The sequence below is a fragment of the Solanum pennellii genome, chromosome 8 (assembly GCF_001406875.1).
Source record: "Solanum pennellii chromosome 8, SPENNV200".
Classification (NCBI taxonomy): Eukaryota; Viridiplantae; Streptophyta; class Magnoliopsida; order Solanales; family Solanaceae; genus Solanum; species Solanum pennellii.
Window position 1 is genome coordinate 7,277,637 of NC_028644.1, and position 19,184 is coordinate 7,296,820.

The 19,184-nt window shown below is 36.5% G+C and overlaps 1 protein-coding gene across 1 annotated transcript in view; it reads right to left on the reverse strand.

Moving 5' to 3' along the window:
• The window catches only part of LOC107028460 (guanine nucleotide exchange factor SPIKE 1), a 50,403-nt gene extending 32,306 nt beyond the window's left edge, over positions 1-18,097 (reverse strand). The window contains exons 1-13 of the mRNA XM_015229536.2: positions 17,954-18,097; positions 17,360-17,443; positions 11,664-11,826; positions 10,100-10,227; positions 9,904-10,016; positions 9,770-9,825; positions 9,547-9,644; positions 9,303-9,440; positions 7,797-8,105; positions 3,826-4,095; positions 3,205-3,372; positions 2,935-3,126; positions 2,685-2,728 (exon numbers count right to left, since the gene is read on the reverse strand). Coding sequence (XP_015085022.1) covers positions 2,685-2,728; positions 2,935-3,126; positions 3,205-3,372; positions 3,826-4,095; positions 7,797-8,105; positions 9,303-9,440; positions 9,547-9,644; positions 9,770-9,825; positions 9,904-10,016; positions 10,100-10,227; positions 11,664-11,826; positions 17,360-17,440 — 1,760 coding nt within the window. The 5' untranslated portion in view covers positions 17,441-17,443; positions 17,954-18,097. The remainder of the gene's footprint in view (positions 1-2,684; positions 2,729-2,934; positions 3,127-3,204; positions 3,373-3,825; positions 4,096-7,796; positions 8,106-9,302; positions 9,441-9,546; positions 9,645-9,769; positions 9,826-9,903; positions 10,017-10,099; positions 10,228-11,663; positions 11,827-17,359; positions 17,444-17,953) is intronic.
• Between the last annotated feature and the right edge of the window lie 1,087 nt (positions 18,098-19,184).

Below are 19,184 nucleotides of genomic sequence, written 5' to 3' on the forward strand. Positions count from 1 at the left end.
AAACCCCCCCCCCCCCCACCCCCAACTTAATTATTGTTAGAATAGGAATAGGATACATACAATAGAAATAGAAATAGGAATAGTATATAGTTTCCTACTTGGTGAAGGATTGTACTGTAGTGTATAAATATCGTCTCTATGTAATAATGTAGAGACAACAATTCAATAATATTTTAATCCTATATTTCTCACATGGTATCAGAGTCTTTACGATATTGGTAGAGAAAGAAAATAGCTTACGCTACCAGCGGGCGGCTATGACCCATATATGCCGCTCGTCTGGCTAATGGTTATGTTAACAAAAGTAAGGCCACTGACATATTCAGGTAACTCCATATTCTAGAAAACAACTCAGTGGTCACTGTGCGTCAGTTTTTGGGGACTTTCTAGGGTTGTTTTGTGTCAAATATTTATCCATCAAAATTTGTGTAGCACCATGTGATCATTCCAGTGACTACTTTCTCAAATCTGATTTGCGTAGCACTGTGCGCCATCATTCCATGACTACTTTCTCATATCTTATATGTGGAGCACCATGACATTCTTCCGGCGACTACTTTTTCATATTTAATTTGTGTAGCACCATGTCATCTTTCCAATGACTTTTTTTTCATATTTGATTTGCATAGCATCGTGCGTCTCCCCAGACTACTTTTCATATTTAATTTGCGTAGTACTTTATATTTTTCTAAAGTACTATCTCGTTGCGTAGCACTGTGTGTCTTTTCAGTAACTCCTCAAACTTGATCTGCGTAGCTCCATCCGTATTTCCCGAGACTCCTCAAATCTGATTTGTGTATAGGGTCATGTCATCATTCCAACCCTACCCATTTAATTATATTTCTAAGATTCTGACCACTTTCAGCCATCAAATCTTATACTCCGACACGTGAGCATGTTCAACCAGATTTCTTGTTTAATATCGACTCGTCTATTGATTTCAAGACGGTCTATATATTTTATACCAGACTTTGAGCACATTCTGGCTAAGTTGATTGGACTCGGGTGCGGGTATCCAAGACGGATGGCGGATCCTAAATTTTAAGATTCGGGGGTGCGAATCCGAGTATGGATACGGGTGCGGGAATTCGGCTAAAATTATTTAATATTATAAGGTATAATTATAATAATAATAATATTAAATATCTTGTAAAACGCTATACTTAAAAACATATCAATTATAGATGTACAAATTTAAAAGCATAAATTAAGTATGACTAGTTACTAATTAATTTTTTAAAAATTATAATTCCTTTTATTTATCATAAAATGAAATAATCATACATACATATATATATATGTGTGTGTGTGTGTGTGTGTGTGTGTGTATAGCCTAACAATTTTTTTTTTGAAACTGGTAAAATTATATATAGCCTAACAATTAGATAGTACAATTCATTAAAGTGCTGGTAGAGCCCTTTCTTGTCCCAAGAAAGGCCTTTCTTCTTCCAAGAAACCCTTAGCCCTCTCTATTCCTTTTCAAGAAAAAAAGCTTACTCTCTTCTTTTCAAGAACAAGACTTTGAATTCTTTGTTCTTTCCACGGAGCCCTCCCCTCCTCTCTATTCGTGTACAAGAAAAAAGCTTTTTAGGCTCTCTCTCTCTCTATTCTGGTAAGCTTTGCCTCTTCACTATTCTTTTCCATGAAGCAACCAGACCTTGTGACAACTTCGTCCGAGAAAAGTCATCTAACTTTCGCCGGCCATGAATGATCTCTTCTTCCCCATTTTTTTTCTCGGCTCTAGTCAAAGTATCCAGATCAGATTGACCGAATCGACACGCACCCCGCCCCCAAACCAGTGTCGTGTCGAGACGGGTTCGGCTCCAAAAATGAAGAGTCCGCGCAACATAGCTTTCTGGCAACCATTGCACTGTGAAGAAGCCTATATGGAGCAATCACCTAATTTTGTTGCTCAAGCGGAGTTTAGTAGCCTTGTATGTTGATTGTGTAAGTCACTCTACGGTTCGAAAAAATCTTTTGAAGCTTGGTTTGGGAAGTTCAACACTATAATTTAGGAATTTATCAATTTGCATCAAATCAGTATTTTATGAAAAGACCAAGCACATTGATATTGACTGTCAATTTTGTGAAGTCGAGTGATCAACTTGCGAATATCTCACCAAGCCTTCGTCTATCCTCATATTAATTACATCTGTAACAAGCTTGGTACATATGACTTGTATGCACTATAGTGTCTGTTTACAACAAAATAATAATATATTCTCCAATAATTGTCACAACTATCATCTTTCTCTATTAATTGGTGTTGAGATTCGATAATTGATTCGCCGACCATGACCATCTCCTCCTCCACTTGGGCAATCGGATTCGAGTTCTGGGTGATTGTTATTTCGGTGTCTTGATTGTATTGTTCTTTCGGTGTCTTGATTGTATTGCAGCTCTGGGAGTTCTGGAAAATTACCACTTTTGAGTGGTATTGGGCCTTAACAAGTTATGTCATTAAAAGTGACTTGACTTGAAAAATCTGGCCCATTCTTGAAAAAGAGTTTCCCTCTTTCTACTAGGCTGCCGATGGCCCAAAGCTGCTCCCTCAATTAAATGAGATGTGTGCCCGAAGTAATGGTACTAACAGAGGAAGAATCCAGCTAGATATTGAAAAACATGGATATTAAAGTTAAGGGGAAATATAAAAGACACTTCAGTCAAAGAATAGAAAAACATACTGTGCATGTGTCGATAATGGAAGTGAAGCGTATCCAATTACCACCTGGCAGAAGTAAACAAAGAAAAGAGCAACTTATAAAGAGTCTGTCATCAACCAGTGTACCATAACATGTGGAGAACACACACGTTCCAACACATGCAGAATGAAGAGAGGAAGGGTCAAACTGTCAGTTTAATTGTCACGATAACAACTTAAGCATACTAACAAAGATGGAGAATACCTCAAAAGCCAATTAATATCAAACTTACCGGCTTTGGTGCTTCAAGTTTTGTCTGAAGATCAACATGATAGAATGTAAACAAAAGGTGATGTGATGGTGTCCAAATAACAGGCAAAGAAACTTTGATTTCATCATGGTAGCTGGCAACCCTTGCCCCCACAGCAACTTGTGTGTGAGACCATTTCTGAAGTGGTACACCTGGTTCCCTTGGATGCATAGCCTAATGGTAGACAGTTAGATAGGGATCCAACCACATGGAATCTACAAAATAAACTGTTCTGTAAACACAAATACAGACCTCTAGAGGTGGTTTTCGAATATCTGTGTCGTCCCTTCTCAGTTCAACTCGAATAAACATGTTTCGTTTCCGACTCATACTAACAGTCAAGGGGTAGACATATAAGCAATGAAAGAGCTGCAAGAACGGTTCATTCCTTGTCGTTGTGCGGAAGTCAAAAGCTTCAAACTGTACACTCAAATATAATTTATTATGTAACAGTTGGTAATGAATCAAATCTCATCGAACAAGTTGACAGGCGCAAGACCAATAGGCCATGTAACCTATATCATAAGATTTGGAAAAATCATGTTGCTCTGCAATTAAGCCCTTGCAATAAACTGAAAGGTATTCTGGTCACATTATATGATCACAAGATTTACTTAAATATCCAATCTTAGATGATCTTAGAAGCATCTTTTTTTCAGAAAGGTAACATTTACTTCTATAATCCACACCAGATCATCAGGGTGACGGCTGAGGCTTCCATATACGAGAGTTTAGACTATAGAAGCTGAACAAAAATGCACATCATCTCAAACAACATACCACTGAAATGTGCCAGCTAAATACTAAGCAATTCAAAAGTAAAAATTGTTGAACTAAAAAGGAAAAAACATTGATTTGAAAGACGACACTTACATCATCAGCAGTATTTTCCACATTTTCATGAGCAACTGAACCATTCCGAACAAGCTCTTTCATTTCGGAGGATTTAGACTTGGAAAAGGTACCATTAGTAGGGAATTTCATAGAAGTTGAATCATTCAAATGGTCGCCATGATCAAGAGAATCATAGATCAAACTACCACTCTCCAAAGCATTTTCAGTTTCAGTAGAACTAGCTGGCAGTTTTTCAATTTCCAATTTCAAGACACCTTTTACTGGTTTATGAACCTTTCTCTTTGGATCCTGAAATTTAATCAAATCAAATATCAATTGACAGAAGGGATGCAGAATCTGAATGTGTAAAGTAGTCAGTTACGCAAAAGAAATCAGAAGAACGTGCTGAGTTCAACCAAGTAATGGGAGGAAAAACTCATAAGCAGGAATAGATGCAACATTAAATTCCTCTGTAGCAATACTTTGTGTTGGTGGACGGACCACAACAACTATGCCTCAGTCCCAAACAAGTTGGGGTCAGTCATATGAATCCTCACGGTTTCATTTAAGCCTAACTCAAAGTCATCATCACACCAAATAAAAATAATAGTGAAAATAAGTTAAATATATGTAACTAAATGTAATAATTGTAATAACAATATTAGCAGTCATCTAACAAGAGTGAAGAGTCTGTTTGGCCATGCTAACAAAGGCAACTAATTTTGAGAAGCACTTCCATCAAAATCGTTTTCATAAAGTACTTAAGAAGAAAAGCAGTTTGTTTGTGTTTTGACTGTAACTCAACCCCTCATTTGAGATGTACCGCTCCGTTTCATGTTTTGAGATTTTTCGCAGATTCATATGGTGTTTTGTAACTTGTGGCTACAGGTGGTTCCGGTCCCAAAGGGCCCAGGAGAGTTTTGGTATGCCTATTTGTTTACTAGAAGACTAAAGTGCTTAGAGTTGACCAAAGTAAACATTTAGAGTAATGAAGCTTGGTTCATGATTTGAAGGTTCCAATAGATTCGAATGATGCTTTGTGTGGGTGTAGGTGTGGGGGGGGGGTGATGCACTTGGAACAATTTGAAAAAAGCTGAAAAGTTGTCACAATCGTGAGCAAAGGCTGTGATTGCGCAGTACCAACTGGCTAGTCATCGCAAAGACTAGCAATGATACTCACGGCCACGTAGGGGAAAGTTTAGGCCTGGTCTGCCAATGCATGAGGACCCGAGGGAGCGTGTTCAGGTATTCAGGAGGCAGCATCATTTCTTCCATCTTGGAGCTTGGATTGAAGCGATTTTGGATGGGTTTTTTTGGTACACCTTGGATTGTGCTTTTTGTCACAAATAGTCTATAATCAAAAAGTTCTTTTACACCAAAAATAATGAAGAGCTATACAATTCATCTTGAAATCCTGCAAATTGTTCTTCTTGCCCTCAAAACATCTTTGATTCCTTTCTTTCCACACTGTCCACCATATACAAGCTGGGACAATCCTCCACCTCTCCTCCTTAATTGTAGTATTGCCAATATTGATCCAACAATTTAGGAGTTGTGCTATGTTTCTTGGTTTCACCCAAGTGATCTTCCTAAGGCTGCTGAAATAATTGATCTGTCCATTTGCAATGCAAAAAGAGATGGTTGACTGTCTCTGCCTGTTCCTCACATAAAAAGCATTTTGAGCATAGTTGGAACTTCCTCTTCTTTATATTTTCTTGTGTCAGCACTGCTTCCCTTGTTAGTAACCATGTGAAACAGTTAACCTTCTATGGGATTTTAGGCTTCTATATCATCTGTCATGGCCAGAGCTCCATCCTGTCATTTGAATTTGAATGATTGAGATCTTTGTAAGCTGACTTGACATTGAAAACCCCTTTGCTGCCAATCTTCCACACAACTTTGTCTTCTTCCCTATTCAAATTACTAAATTGTGCCATCGTATCATGGAAGGCCACTATATTCCCAATCTCCCAATCATTTAGATTCCTCCTACGATGTAAGTTCCACCCCTGTCCTGTCCACATTTCAGCCACAGTTGCATTTTGTTGAAAGATTAGTGTATATAAGTCTGGGAATAATTGTTTCAGGGTTCTTTTGGCTATCCATCTGTCCTCCCAAAATGACACCTTCATTCCATTACCCACCTGGAATCTGATTCTAGAAAGAAAGAGAGGCCAAAGATTTCTTACTGATATCCAGATACCACATCCATATGGTGGACCTACCATCTTTGTCATCCACCTATTCTCCATTTCATATTTTGCCCTGATCACCTCTCTCCATAGCATATTCTCTCCTGTCATAAACTTCCAAAGCCATTTCAACATTAAGCTTTTGTTTTATTTCTTCATGTTCCTAAACCCCAGTCTCCCCTCTTTCTTATTTTTTATGCCATCTTCCCACTTGCCTAACAAGACGAACTAGGTATCTTTTAGAGGTAGATTGGTTTTAATCAACTAGTTCTGGATGCACTTCCCACTTATACGGTGTCATTATTTCCTATATCGGTAAATGCAGAAAAAAGGTTAGATGTAGCAAGGAGCAGTTTCCTATGGCAAGGCAATAAGAAGAAGAGAGGAGGGTTAAATGGAAAAAGTGAACAATAAGTTTAAAAAAGAAGGCATGGATGGGAATCAGGAGCTTGAAGAAGGAAAACAGCTTTGGAGGTTTACCAAAGAAGAGCACATTTTATGAGTAACACTTATAAAAGCTAATTATGGAGAAAAAGATTTTTGGATGACTAAAAATGTGACCAATCCTTATGGAATCGGCCTATGGAGCGCCATCAGGAAGTTGTGGTTGAATCTAAAAGGCAGATTTGAGGATCAATATCACGGATGGAAGGGAACTCTATTTTGGAAGGATACACTAGTGGGTCTTTCTTTGACTTTGTTCAAGGAGAAGAATCAACATACAAGACAAACTAAAAAAGAATAATGGTAAACTAAGTTAGATTGCATCAAAGGCCACTAAGAGCCCGTTTGGATTAGCTTAAAAAAAGTGACTTTTAAAAAGTACTTTTGAAAGTGCGAAAACTTATTTTTAAAATAAGTAGTTATGTGTTTGGATAAAAGTGTTGCAGTTGGAAAAAAAGTTGTTGATGAGTTTGGCAAATAAGTGCTGGTAAGCACTTTTTTAAGCAAAATGTCTGAAATACCCTTAAAGTTGTTAACATGATAAAAAGTTGATTAATTTAAGGTTTTTATACTTTAAAAAAATTAAAACAAAATTAATTCATATTTTACATTCATAAGTAGTAATATTTCCTATCATTCACATATTTCTTTATCATCACAAATTATTTATAAGAGGAATATGAATTTATTATTTAAGTTAATTTTGTATGCGCAACTTAACAATAATAATAATAATGATAATAATGATAATAATAATAATAAAAATAATAAAATAATAATAATAATAAATCAAAATAATACAATAAACAAATAATAATAATAATAACAAAATAAGAATAATAATAAATACAATAATAATAATAATAATAATAATAAATAATAATAATAATATTAATAATAATAAATAATATAATAGTAAAAATTAAAAAAAGAATTAAGGGCAAAATTGTATTATACTTGGTCAACATAAAATAGCTTTTAAGTTGAAAAAAAAAAAAGGCACCCCTCACCTAGCTTTTAGCTTTTGGCTTAAAATAAGTTATTTTTGACTTAAAATAAGTCACTTTGATAATTGTCAAACACCCTAATAAGTCAAAAACTGACTTTTAAGTCGATTTGACCAGCTTTTAAGCCCATCCAAACAGGCTCTAAGAGTATGTTTGGATTAGCTTTTGGCTTTTTGGCTTATTTTTATCATTTTGCCTTAAAATCAAGTGCTTATAAGCACTTTTTCATTTTGCCCAAACACTTTAAAATGCTTAAAAGCTATTTTGGCTTTAAAACACTTAATAAGCCATTCCAAACAAGCTCTAAATTATTCTCAAACCAATAAGTGAATAGGAATCATAAAAATAACAATCGAATGAAAAAGACCTGGAGAGATTCCTCAGTGTATCCTTCTTTGACTTTGTTTAAGTTAGACACTTCAACGACAATGGAATTCCCATTTGAATAACCAAGCTTTCCATCTGCAGTAATTTTTGAAAGCGGCTCAGTGATGCCCTCTTGTGAACTTGACGCAGAGACACTGGGAGCAAGAGGGCTGCTGGGAGAAGCAGAGCCACCCACAGAAGCTATGTTACTATCAAAGAGTGGAATGATGGCCCAGGAAAAGGACTCCCTGTATGGCATGATCCGCGACCATACTTGTAGTTTCTGTTTCTCTCTCTCTGTCAGATGAACCTACATACAGGTAGAGATATTCAATCAGAAAAAAGAACATATCCTATTACATGCAAAATGACTGCATATAAACAAAACATATCCGTGAAAAAACAAGCTGGAGTACTTCAGCAAAAGCAAAACAACATTTCCAACTTAGCGCTTGAGAAGAAACTAACATAGTTAAACCTCAACTAAAGCACATCTTCAGAATGTACTTGATAGAAAGCTGGCAAAGTAACAAATTACAACCATCACAAATCAAATGTAAGAAAGTTGCTAGTGATTTACTTCTCACAGAAACTAAAACAGATGGAGTCCTTTCCTTTATTAATCAGATGTCTCAACAAAGTCAGTCCTCTACTGGAAGAAAGTATAAACAGACTAGAAGTGCGATTAAAGCTGCCAGACTGACAATTCAATAATTCTAAAGGGGAAGTCCAGATATGACAGAACTAATGTGGCTCTTACAGGGTAGCTATAGAAAGGATAACATCAAACTTGAGCAACATTCTAAAACTAAACTAAAAACAGAAGAAAGAGGTCTGATATCCAATTGATAAAAATGGAAGAAAGATGACACGGCCTTTTATGACTATTGCTCATTTTGAGCATAAAGCGGTTTCTTCCTATCTGTATGAAACGGACAATACTATGCTATTCCCAATATTTGTATTAGGTCTTTACTTTGTCAGGAAGATGAAAACCTTGTGAATAGAAATGGTGAGCAGATTTGTTAATTGCAAGGAGATCTTTAAAAATATAACCTACACAAACTTTGATACATGTTTATTTCCTGTTCAGCACACCAAAATATTCTATTTTAGCGGGCTTTTTGGCTTAAAAGGTATCCAGTTGCCTGCAGTAAGATCATATGCAATACCATACACCCGAAGTCTTCTTCAGAATGTAAGAGAAAAAAGAAATGGGCCAAAATGGCAGGATGTAGAGAGGATATCTCCACTTCTTCATGCTAAGAGAGACCTATATAGAATTCCCAGTGGAAGCATATTCCTTTCTCCAAGAGTCTGCAACTGCTAAATGTTCACCAACCATGTATCAAATGCTAAATAAGTGTAACCAACAAAAAGATAAACACAAACTCTTAAGACCAAATTTAAGCGTTATGTCAGCATCCCAAATAACTTAAACTGAATAATGCATTGAAAATGAAGCAATCATTAAGTTAGGTGTCCCAGAGGAGGTCATCAAACTTACTGGTTCCTTTCGTGAATAAACAGAAGGAGACACTCCACCTTCTTCAGTGGCAGGTTTTTCTAGTTGTATTAGCAGACAAATAGATGCTGATGGAGCATCTAGATGAAAAATGCAACGCCTTTCATAGGAACTGCTTGCCTGGGATCAAAATAAACAGACATTACAACAGGCTAGCATCAGAAGAAACTAGAGTGAAGTAAAACTGAAAACCAAGAAAAAGATGAGCAAAACTGAAGCAGCTTACTTCTTGCATTTCGGTAGGCAATACATGGAAAATAAAATCCTCAGAAAGTTTTTCTCTTCGCTCCCTATTATATAAACAAATTGTGCCATGAAACGGCTCTACAAAAGAACTTCGGAAACTCAGATAAGGAGTGCTGCAGCTCAAAGGCTCAAATGAATAGAAAAATCTTAAGCAGACACATCTTTTTAACAACCAAGACCAGTATTCAACAACATAAACTCACCAACTAGTCCAGCTTGAAATGACAATGATAGGACTTTCACAGCAATCTTCAGACCGCTATAACCACAGCCATTTAAGTGATAAGAAACATTTCAAGGAGGGAGAGGACAAAAGGAATGATAAATGAATTCCAACCTCGTATACTGGGACATATGAGCTTCAGGAATCCTTTGCCCAAATATTAATGATCTTTCATTTTCCCAGTCAAAAACTGGTTCATAAGTCGGTAGAGGGGATTCACCAAAATGCTGCAAGTTAATTATTTGAATCAATTTTAAAGAACGAGCATTTTAATAGGCCTGCAATCTGCATTCGTGTAACAGGAAACAACCTTGGAGACTTTGGCATTTGAGAGGTCTGAGAAATTATCTTCAGAGAGTTGTGTCCCAGAAGTGCTGGGAATTTCACCATCAATTGAATCCTCAATTTTAGGCCGTCTAGCATTTGCAAGATGCATCTCTGCAGACAATTCAGCATATAACCATTAGTACCATGAAGGCGTATATTGCAAGCGGACAGTTGGGCAGTAACTATATTTTCAAATATTTGATTTTCAGCTAATCAAATGGGTGCAATTAGCTGAAAGAAAATTTTAAATGCCAAACCCACAGAAAAGCTATTTTCCTTGTTAACAAGACTCATTAGTTTGCATGGCAGGAAAAAATCAAAATGCTTTTTTAGGTGTCTACTTATATTCTGGATATGACAACAAAAGAGGAATATAATTTTATGAAATACAAGATGCTTACTACATGATAAGAAAGCTATTTAAACAAGGACAATTTCAGATATTCAAGGATTGCACATTCCATTCTAGACTAAGCAGGTCTAATGGAATTTCCATATTAATAGAGTATGAGTGCATTTTAATATTTGGAAAATAAATTTGGCATTCAAATTTTTTAATATATTTTGTTAACCAGTGAGACGGAGCGAGAGGTCGGTCATAGACGGTACGAGGAGAGGTAGAGGTACACCGAAGAAGTATCGGGAAGAGGTGATAAGACAGGATATGACGCAGTTCCAGGTTACCGAGGACATGACCCTAGATAGGTGGGTGTGCAAGACCTGTATTAGGGTAAGAAGAGTAATAGGTAGTGTAGCGTTGTCTTGCTTAGGGTGTTTGCGATGGTACTAGTTGTATCATTATAGTTCTTGCTTTTTTTATTTTAATCATTGTTTAATACTGTTTTTTAAAAAATAATCTACCCTAGTATGTTGTTTATGGCATTTCAATTGTCAGATGATTTTCTTGCTGTTTTGGCTACTTTTGCACTACTTTTGCACTGTTTCTTGTTTCGGTTTCTCTTCATTGTCTTTTCTTTACACCACAATTTCTTTCACTTGAGCCGAGGGTCTTTTGAAAACAGTCTTTCTATCTCCATGAGGTAGTGGTAAGGCCGGCATACATTCTACCCTCCCCAAACCTCACTTGTGGGACTTGTGGATTTCACTGGGTATGTTGTTGTTGTTGTTGTTGTTGTTGAAATATACTACAGAAAATTGTTGTATTTTACTATGACTCTGCTATACTATTACTTTATTTCTTGATTTTAAAGATAGTATGCACAAAAGGACTAGCAGACAATTCTACACCTATTGCACCACTAAGATGTTTAATTTGAAGAGATGAGTAGAAGAGCTTCAGAATTTATGGTATCGTCAGGTTCTTTAAGAGTGGATGAATGAAGAGCATTGAAGATGTCCTGCTGGAAAAAAGAGTTGCATAGATGCACATGAAAAATGTGAAACTTCTCCATTCAAATCGGCACCCTTTCACAAAATGTTTAACACAATCTACACAGGAATACACATAGACATATCAGAATATCAGTGACCCCTAGCCCTTAATTTTCACATACACAGAGAAGAGGTGTCCTAGTAGGGTATCTCACCTGTTTCCATATCAGTATCAGGACCCTCATATATTTGACTCTGAAATGAAGCCGGGCTGACGCTTTCATAGTGACCATACTTGTTCTCATCTTTTACCCAGTCAGTTCTGTAGCATTGCACAAGTTCATTTAAATGTGGCCACTGCTCCAAATTTTCATCAAGCTGCAATCAAAAGGGAAGAATAATGAGAGCATGATAATAGGACAAAGGAATTTATCAAGTGGCGATTCAGAATGAAATGGTTTATCGGACAGATAATTTTTGAATAAATTGTCAATATAATATTTAATATCAAAGTGGGTACAGACATTATCTGCCTACACATTCTATCAACAATCCAAAAGGATCATACATAAATTGCATGACACAGCTATAAAAAAAAAGAATACTTAATCAAGTTAGTAGCATAAACTGTGAATTGTAAATTCTGCGTAGGGTTTATGAAGGATGGCTTTCAAGCACTTAATAAGGAATATGTACATGTGCTATGCTACCCAAGTTAAACTGAGATTTAGCACCAAAAATACAGTGAATGTAACCTTTTTCTGTCATATGGGAGATTGAAAGGAAAAATCCTACCATAAGATGCATTTCCATACAAAATATATTTTTTTTGAGAAAGTTAAACATTTTATAGACAGAATACACCAATAGTGTATTTTAGTAGTAGTTACATCTGGAGTTTACAGTAAGCAAAACCAAAGAAATCTGCCACCTATCCCTCTTAAACTATCTAGATACTGAGTAATATCCTCCACCTTTTTGGGGAGTACATAGTTACACCAAAAAAAAAAAGAAAAAAGGTTATAAGACAATTCAACTTCAGACTTTGGAAAGGGATGCCCTTATTTTCAAAACATCTTTGGTTCCTTTCCCTCCATATTGTCCACCAGATGCAAACAGGGACAATCTTCTATCTCTCTTTGCGGCTGGACATATTTCCTTCTCTATTCCAGTACGTTAAAACTTCGGAGGTATGCCTTGGCATGGACCAACTGATACCCCTTAAGTTAAAAAACACCTTCCACCGTTTTCTGTCACTCTACGGATGAAGAGATGGTTAGTTGTCTCTATTTTTCTCTTTCACAGAAAAAACACCTGGAACATAATTGTCTTCCCTTTTTCATTAGATTGTCCTGAGTTAGTACTACTTGTCTGGCTACTAACCAGGTGAAACAAGCCACCTTGTGAGGTACTTTAACTTTCCATATCATCTTCCAAGGCCATGGTAAGAGCATTGCAGCTGGCCGCTGATTTTACTGTTAAATTCCCATTATTGGCCCTCAACCAGTATAGATTATCTTCATTGGGTTGAAGTTGATGGCCTGCTCTAGAGTATTCTAGAAATTTGTTAGGCTGTCAATCTCCCAATCATTAAACATTGAACATTCTCCTGAAAGAGAGGTTCCATCTTTGGCTGTCCGGCTGTCCCTGACTTCTGCTACTGTTGCCTCCTTCTGTTGGTTCAAATTATAGATCACCGGGTACAACTGTTTTAAGGGATATTGACCAACCCACACATCATTCCAAAATGATGTCCTCCTTCCATTACCTATTACAATTCTTGAGTTTCCCCGCATTTTAGGCCACTGATTCCTGATTGTTCTCCATAGACCTACCCCATAAGGGCTTCTAACTTGCTTAGTGATCCATAAGCCTTCCATTGTGCATCTTCCACAAACCTACCTTGTTCCCCTGAGAGAAACTTCCGTAGCCACTTCAATAAGAGACTTCGATTCTGTACTTTGAGGTTCTTTATGCCCATTCCCCCTTCCTTTTTACTGTTGGTCAATTCTACTATGGAAAATTGACGATGATGTCACACATCATATTGGTGCGGGGGATAAAATGGAGGCTCACATCGGGAGTCTTGTGTGATAGAATGTGCCACAAAAACTAAAAGGTAAGTTCTACAAAAAGATAGTTATACAAGCTATGTTGTATGGGGCAGAGACTTGGCCTATCAAGAACTCTCATGTTCAGAAAGATGAATGTTGTGGAAATGAGGACGCAGAGATGGATGTGTGGACATACTAGGAGAGATAAGATTAAAAACAAAGATGTTCGGGACAGGGTGGGAGCGAACCCCATGATGGACCAAATGAGGGAAGTGAAGCTGAAATGGCTAGGGCATGTGAGGAGGAGATGTGCATATGCCCCAGTAAGAGGTGTGAGGGGTTGGCAATGGCGGATTTAAGGAGGGGTAGAGGGAGGCTGAAAAAGTATTGGGGAGAGGTGATTAGAGAGACCAGGATGTCATCTTCAGTTTATCGAGGACATCACATTAGCTATAGGATATGAAGGTTGTGAGAAATATTATTGAAGTGTGTAACTACATTATTACACTAAGACACTACATGACAATCCTTCTCCAAGTAGGATACTATATACAAAGCATACTCTTATTTCTATTTTAACATCCCCCCTCAAGTGGGTGCATAGAAGTCATATCGACCGAGCTTGCTACAAATGTAATTAGCAGTGATGGACTAGCTGGAAATTATCTACAGACAGATCACTCAACTTCACAAATTTTGCAATAATATCTCATGAGAGTATCTTTTCTTTGACAAAGTAACAGTTAATCTCAATGTGCTTAGTCATCTCATGAAATACCGAATTTGATGCAATGTGAAGGACCACTTGGTTATCACATACAAGTTCCATCTAGCCGGCTTTTTTTACAGTTGAAAGAGTTGAGACGGGTTGTAGGATGACAAAAGAGGTACATGGCAAAAAAAGGACAAAGGTGTCAATTAAGAGTACACTTGCAAACATCCTTACATACTTCACTTTCATTGTTTCACAATTTGGTAAGCGTACTAGGTATTAAATTGGAACGGTGTAAGAGGAATTTCCAATAACATTCAACAGATTCTGCTAGGAAGTTCCACTTAATCCGTCAGGAGTAGATAAAGTCCCCAAAGAATTGAAATAAGGGGTTAGAGAGAAAGCCCTCTAACTTACAACAAGGCCCTATTAAGAAATGCTAATGGAGATTCAAGCTTCAAGATTGAAAAACATGTCAAGGCATTTGTAAGAAAAAGGTATGAAATTTGTGTCGGGTAGGCTGCCTACACAACACCCAATTGGGATGCGGCCCTTTCAAGGACCCTGTATGAACACACAAAAGCATTGGATCGCCCCGCCCGCTTGCTAGTTTACCCTTAGTATGGCAATAAACCCAAATGAAACTAAAACCTTGTTAAAAAATTCTTAGATATAGTAGTCAAAATACACTTGTAGCCCTATTAACGACCATTCTACGAATTCAAATGTTCTGTTGCTTCCTTCCTTAAACAGTCTCTAGCACAAATATCTTATGTTTGAATTTTGAGTACTAAGTAGCATTTTCATCCCTATATTCCTTTTGTCTACACATCAGCTTTCTCTAGTATCCCCACCACTCTCAAAATATTGAGGACTCATTCTATCTCTTCTCAATGTGATTCATCTTTGAATTTATGACCCTACTCAAACATAGAGAAGACGAATATCGCATAACTCCTTTGCATGAAGAGTTCTCATTAATCTAAATTCTAAGCTACTATATTTATGACCCCAACTAAAGATTTCTAGGCCAATCACATTTATATGACCCACAGTAACTTCAAAGCTTTAAATGTTATCTGTTTTACTTACCAAAAAGGAAATGATCCTTGTTTTCACACGCCTTGCTCAGAGTCCTAGATGGCCTAATAGTTTGAACATTTACAAAAGCCAATGGCATTCTTTTGCCAAGTATGTGAACAGCTAGTTGTTAATAGCATATTTGTAAACAAGAATGGATAACAATCAAGATGAAAAATCGCTCTTCCTCGATACCAAGGAGAAAATTTGGAGGCATGATCCAGCTGTTAGCTATTCTGCTCTTCTGATTTTGATTTCATTTTCTCCATTGTCGGTGAAGACTCAACTATGGTGGATGATGTTGGCAGGTGTTTGTTTGCTAACAAAATTTTTTCTATTCCCCACCTTGTCTTTTGATTTTATTTTCGTGTATGACTAATAATCGAACAACCGAACCAAACCGATAACAACCAAACTGATAAATGCATATGATATTTGATTTGGTTTTAATAATTTAAAGATCAATTAAATTGATTCGACTTTGGGTTTGACCAATAACCAACCCGTGAACACCTCTTTCTTCTTCTAGTGACACAACTGTGTGCATCCTTCACTTAGCCCTCCATTACCACTACCATGAAACAATTCATCCACCACATTTGTGAAGCCACTTGGCAACGTAACAAGAGGTGTTAACACATCTTCTCCTAAACATCTATACATACAAAAAATTACCACTCCTTCTCATGATCTTTATTGTTAGAATCGGCCCCTTTTGCTACCCACAAGTGAAAAAGTGAACCTTGATAGGTGCTCTAAAGATCAAAAAAGACATATGGCAATCTTGACTACTCTCACAACAAAGGTTTGTGGTAGTATAAGTTGACATAAAATACATTATCACTTAGTTGTCTTCCCCCCTCCAAACTCCACGAGTCCCACCCTTGAGCATCTAAGTCAGTTAGAAGAGTAGTTTCAACATTAAGAATAAATACACCTCCCTCTTGTAAATTCTTTTTGAATACTAAGTCCCGCGAAATACCCTTCTTGCACCAACCGAATTAGTTACACCATTATCTCTTTCTATCTCAAAACTCTAAATAAATTTCAACATATTCTCCCCACACCATCTTTGATCCAAAGAAAAGTTGATACTACTTCCATACCCTACTCAACAAGTAAATAAGAGCCTGTTGGATGGGCTTATTGCTTTTGGCTTATTTTTGTCTTTTTGGCTTAAAAACAAGTATTTACATTTGTACTTACATTAAAATGTATTTACATCACATTACAAATTCAGAAAAGTATCCTCCCAATATAATTGGTAGTCTTCCAAGAAAAAAGGAATAAGTTGGATAGAAACCCCAAGCGCAAGGCAATTTGGCCTCCAAGGGTGCTCCCAGTGCAAATAGCAAAAGACTCTAAATTAACGCATGCCTTTACAGAAAGGAGGAGGTAAAGCTTTATAGAGGCCGTTTTGATGACAATTCCATGGTAAAACTAGCATGGAAGCAATGTAAGGACTACCCAAGATGAATGCATGAAGAATTCGGTTTGGGGAGAAGTGGTCTTTTTAGCATCTTTATGGACCATAACAAGTGCCTTCCTAAGTAATTTGGCTATAATAAACTTGCAGCACAAACAGGATTCCTACTGGCTTAGTTCTCATTTCTCAAGAATAATAAGCTTAAATATCTCATCCTTGTAGACAGAGGTAGATGGAGAATTATCTCGCGGGCTATCTGGTGGGCTGTTTGGAATGAAAGGAATTCAAGATGCTTTGAGAGCATAGAGAACAATGTGCAGAAAGTTGAACTAAACTGCATTTTACTTTTAGTCCAGTGGTGTAATCAGTTATACTCTAATGCCACTTTCTCTATTATTGATGTGTTAAAACTCAATTTAGACGTAGAGAAGTGAAATCAAGAGTACACTTGTATATAAGGTTACAGTACGAGTACGACCCATTACTGTTTTGTGATATAATACAAAGTTATCAAGTAAAAGACTAGAGTTAAGAGAAAGATAACAAATGAGACTGAAGATCATTTCCTCCCAATCTCAATCACTTCCTGTCCATACAAAGAAGCATTGATAAGTCCAAAAGCTTGAATACCAAACTCACCAGCGGATCTAAATTCAAGGAACCAGCGAAGGAATGGTGTGGTATTCTCCGAAATCGATATCCACTAGATGAAGTTTCCATCAACTGCAACAGAATAGGCATAGTGGAAAATATCAAACAGAGTACTGTAAGGCAAGGCAAGGGTGTTTTACATATTCAAATCTTGTATTTCAAATGATGTAGAGTAATGCCACATCAAAAACATGCAACAAAACCAAACAATTTGAACACATTAACAAACAAAGGAAAGCTAATTCCTTTGTAAGAGCCTGCAATAATTTGTTTTCTTTCCTTCCTAAGAGAAATGTTACAGAAAAGTTGGTTAGTCATACTCAGAGTTATAATAGTCAGTTTACCAACACAACTTTGGAAGCAACGCAGATCAATTTGGGGAAAATCACAAAGAGATATTTACAAATCGAAACTGTAGCTTTCATTGCGCATTGGAAAAAAACAAAGACAATATGACTTGCAATTAGCATTGCACAGTCATTGAGCAAAGAGAGTTAGGGTTTTCTGTCCAGTGAGAGACAGAAAGTAGCAAATCTGGAGAAAGGGAGAGAGGGGAGGAGAAAGAAAACTATGAAAACTTACAGATCGATTACGCCGGAGAAAGTGACCGGCGGAGGGTACGGAAGAGGAAAGCCGACGGAGTGGAAAAAGCTCACAGCTCAGGCGACTTGTGTTAGTCAAAATATAGTCAAATTAAAATGGACTCTAGTCTATTATCAACTAACTCAAAATATACGTGGTGATTCATTTTCTTTTCTTTTTAAAAATTATTCTTAATTAGGTGTTTGGCCAATGAAATTTTAACTTCAACAGTTATGTTAATACACAAAAATTTAAATTCAACTTGACGTTGGATATTAATTTTTTAAGAATTTGAAAATAACTTGTATTTTTGGTTAAACATAACTTCAATTTTCATATAGCATTTTTTACTTAAAAAACAAAAATTATTTTTTTTAAATTTCACAATGAAACATGATCGATGGTAAAATAAATGAGGGTTACTCTAAAAAAATCTTTTGAGCAACTCTAAGGTGGAGAACAATGAAGGATACGAATTTTAGCACGCAAGGAAATACTAAATTCCCTAAATTCTTGATTTACGTCCGTTAGAATTCACCGAAGCAGAGGCTTGTGTTCTGAGTTCTTCGGTGGTTGCATGGTGTCCAGGTAGGCTAAATTTTATTTTTTAGACAAGTAATAAGATATGTCTTTATTTATATAATATCTTGTAGGTTATCAAGAGATTGCATGTCTTCGGTGGTTGTATGGTGTCCAGGTATGTCTTATGCTTAGTTAATGTTGATCTTGTGATGAATCTGAAGTGTTTTCTTGAGAAAGGTGATTGTGGGATCATATTATGATTAGGAATGTTTGGGAATGAATTTTTTTGGATGGGTGAGGTTTGTTTGATCGATTTATATATATTCATGCAACAAATGCGTTTACTTATTGTACATATGTGATTTTTATTCATTGTGATTGTGATATGTGATTGTTGATTGACTTGGATAGTATGCCCACTACATAATATCTCATGATTGGATAGGATATTATACTTGATATATATTAAGTGTTTGCTCGAATATCATGTCTTTTGCAAAAAAACATAATCATATATGGTTAGCTAGAGTACTCATCGGTACATTCTAACAGTTGTCACTATACCACGCCTGATGATCTGTCTATGGGTTTCATGAGGGAACCAAAATTACTCCTTCATGAAAACATAATAACGACACTAGAACATAGAATATAAACGAACAAACCAACTGTCTCATCAATATCAATATCAATAAGACAAACAAAGCAA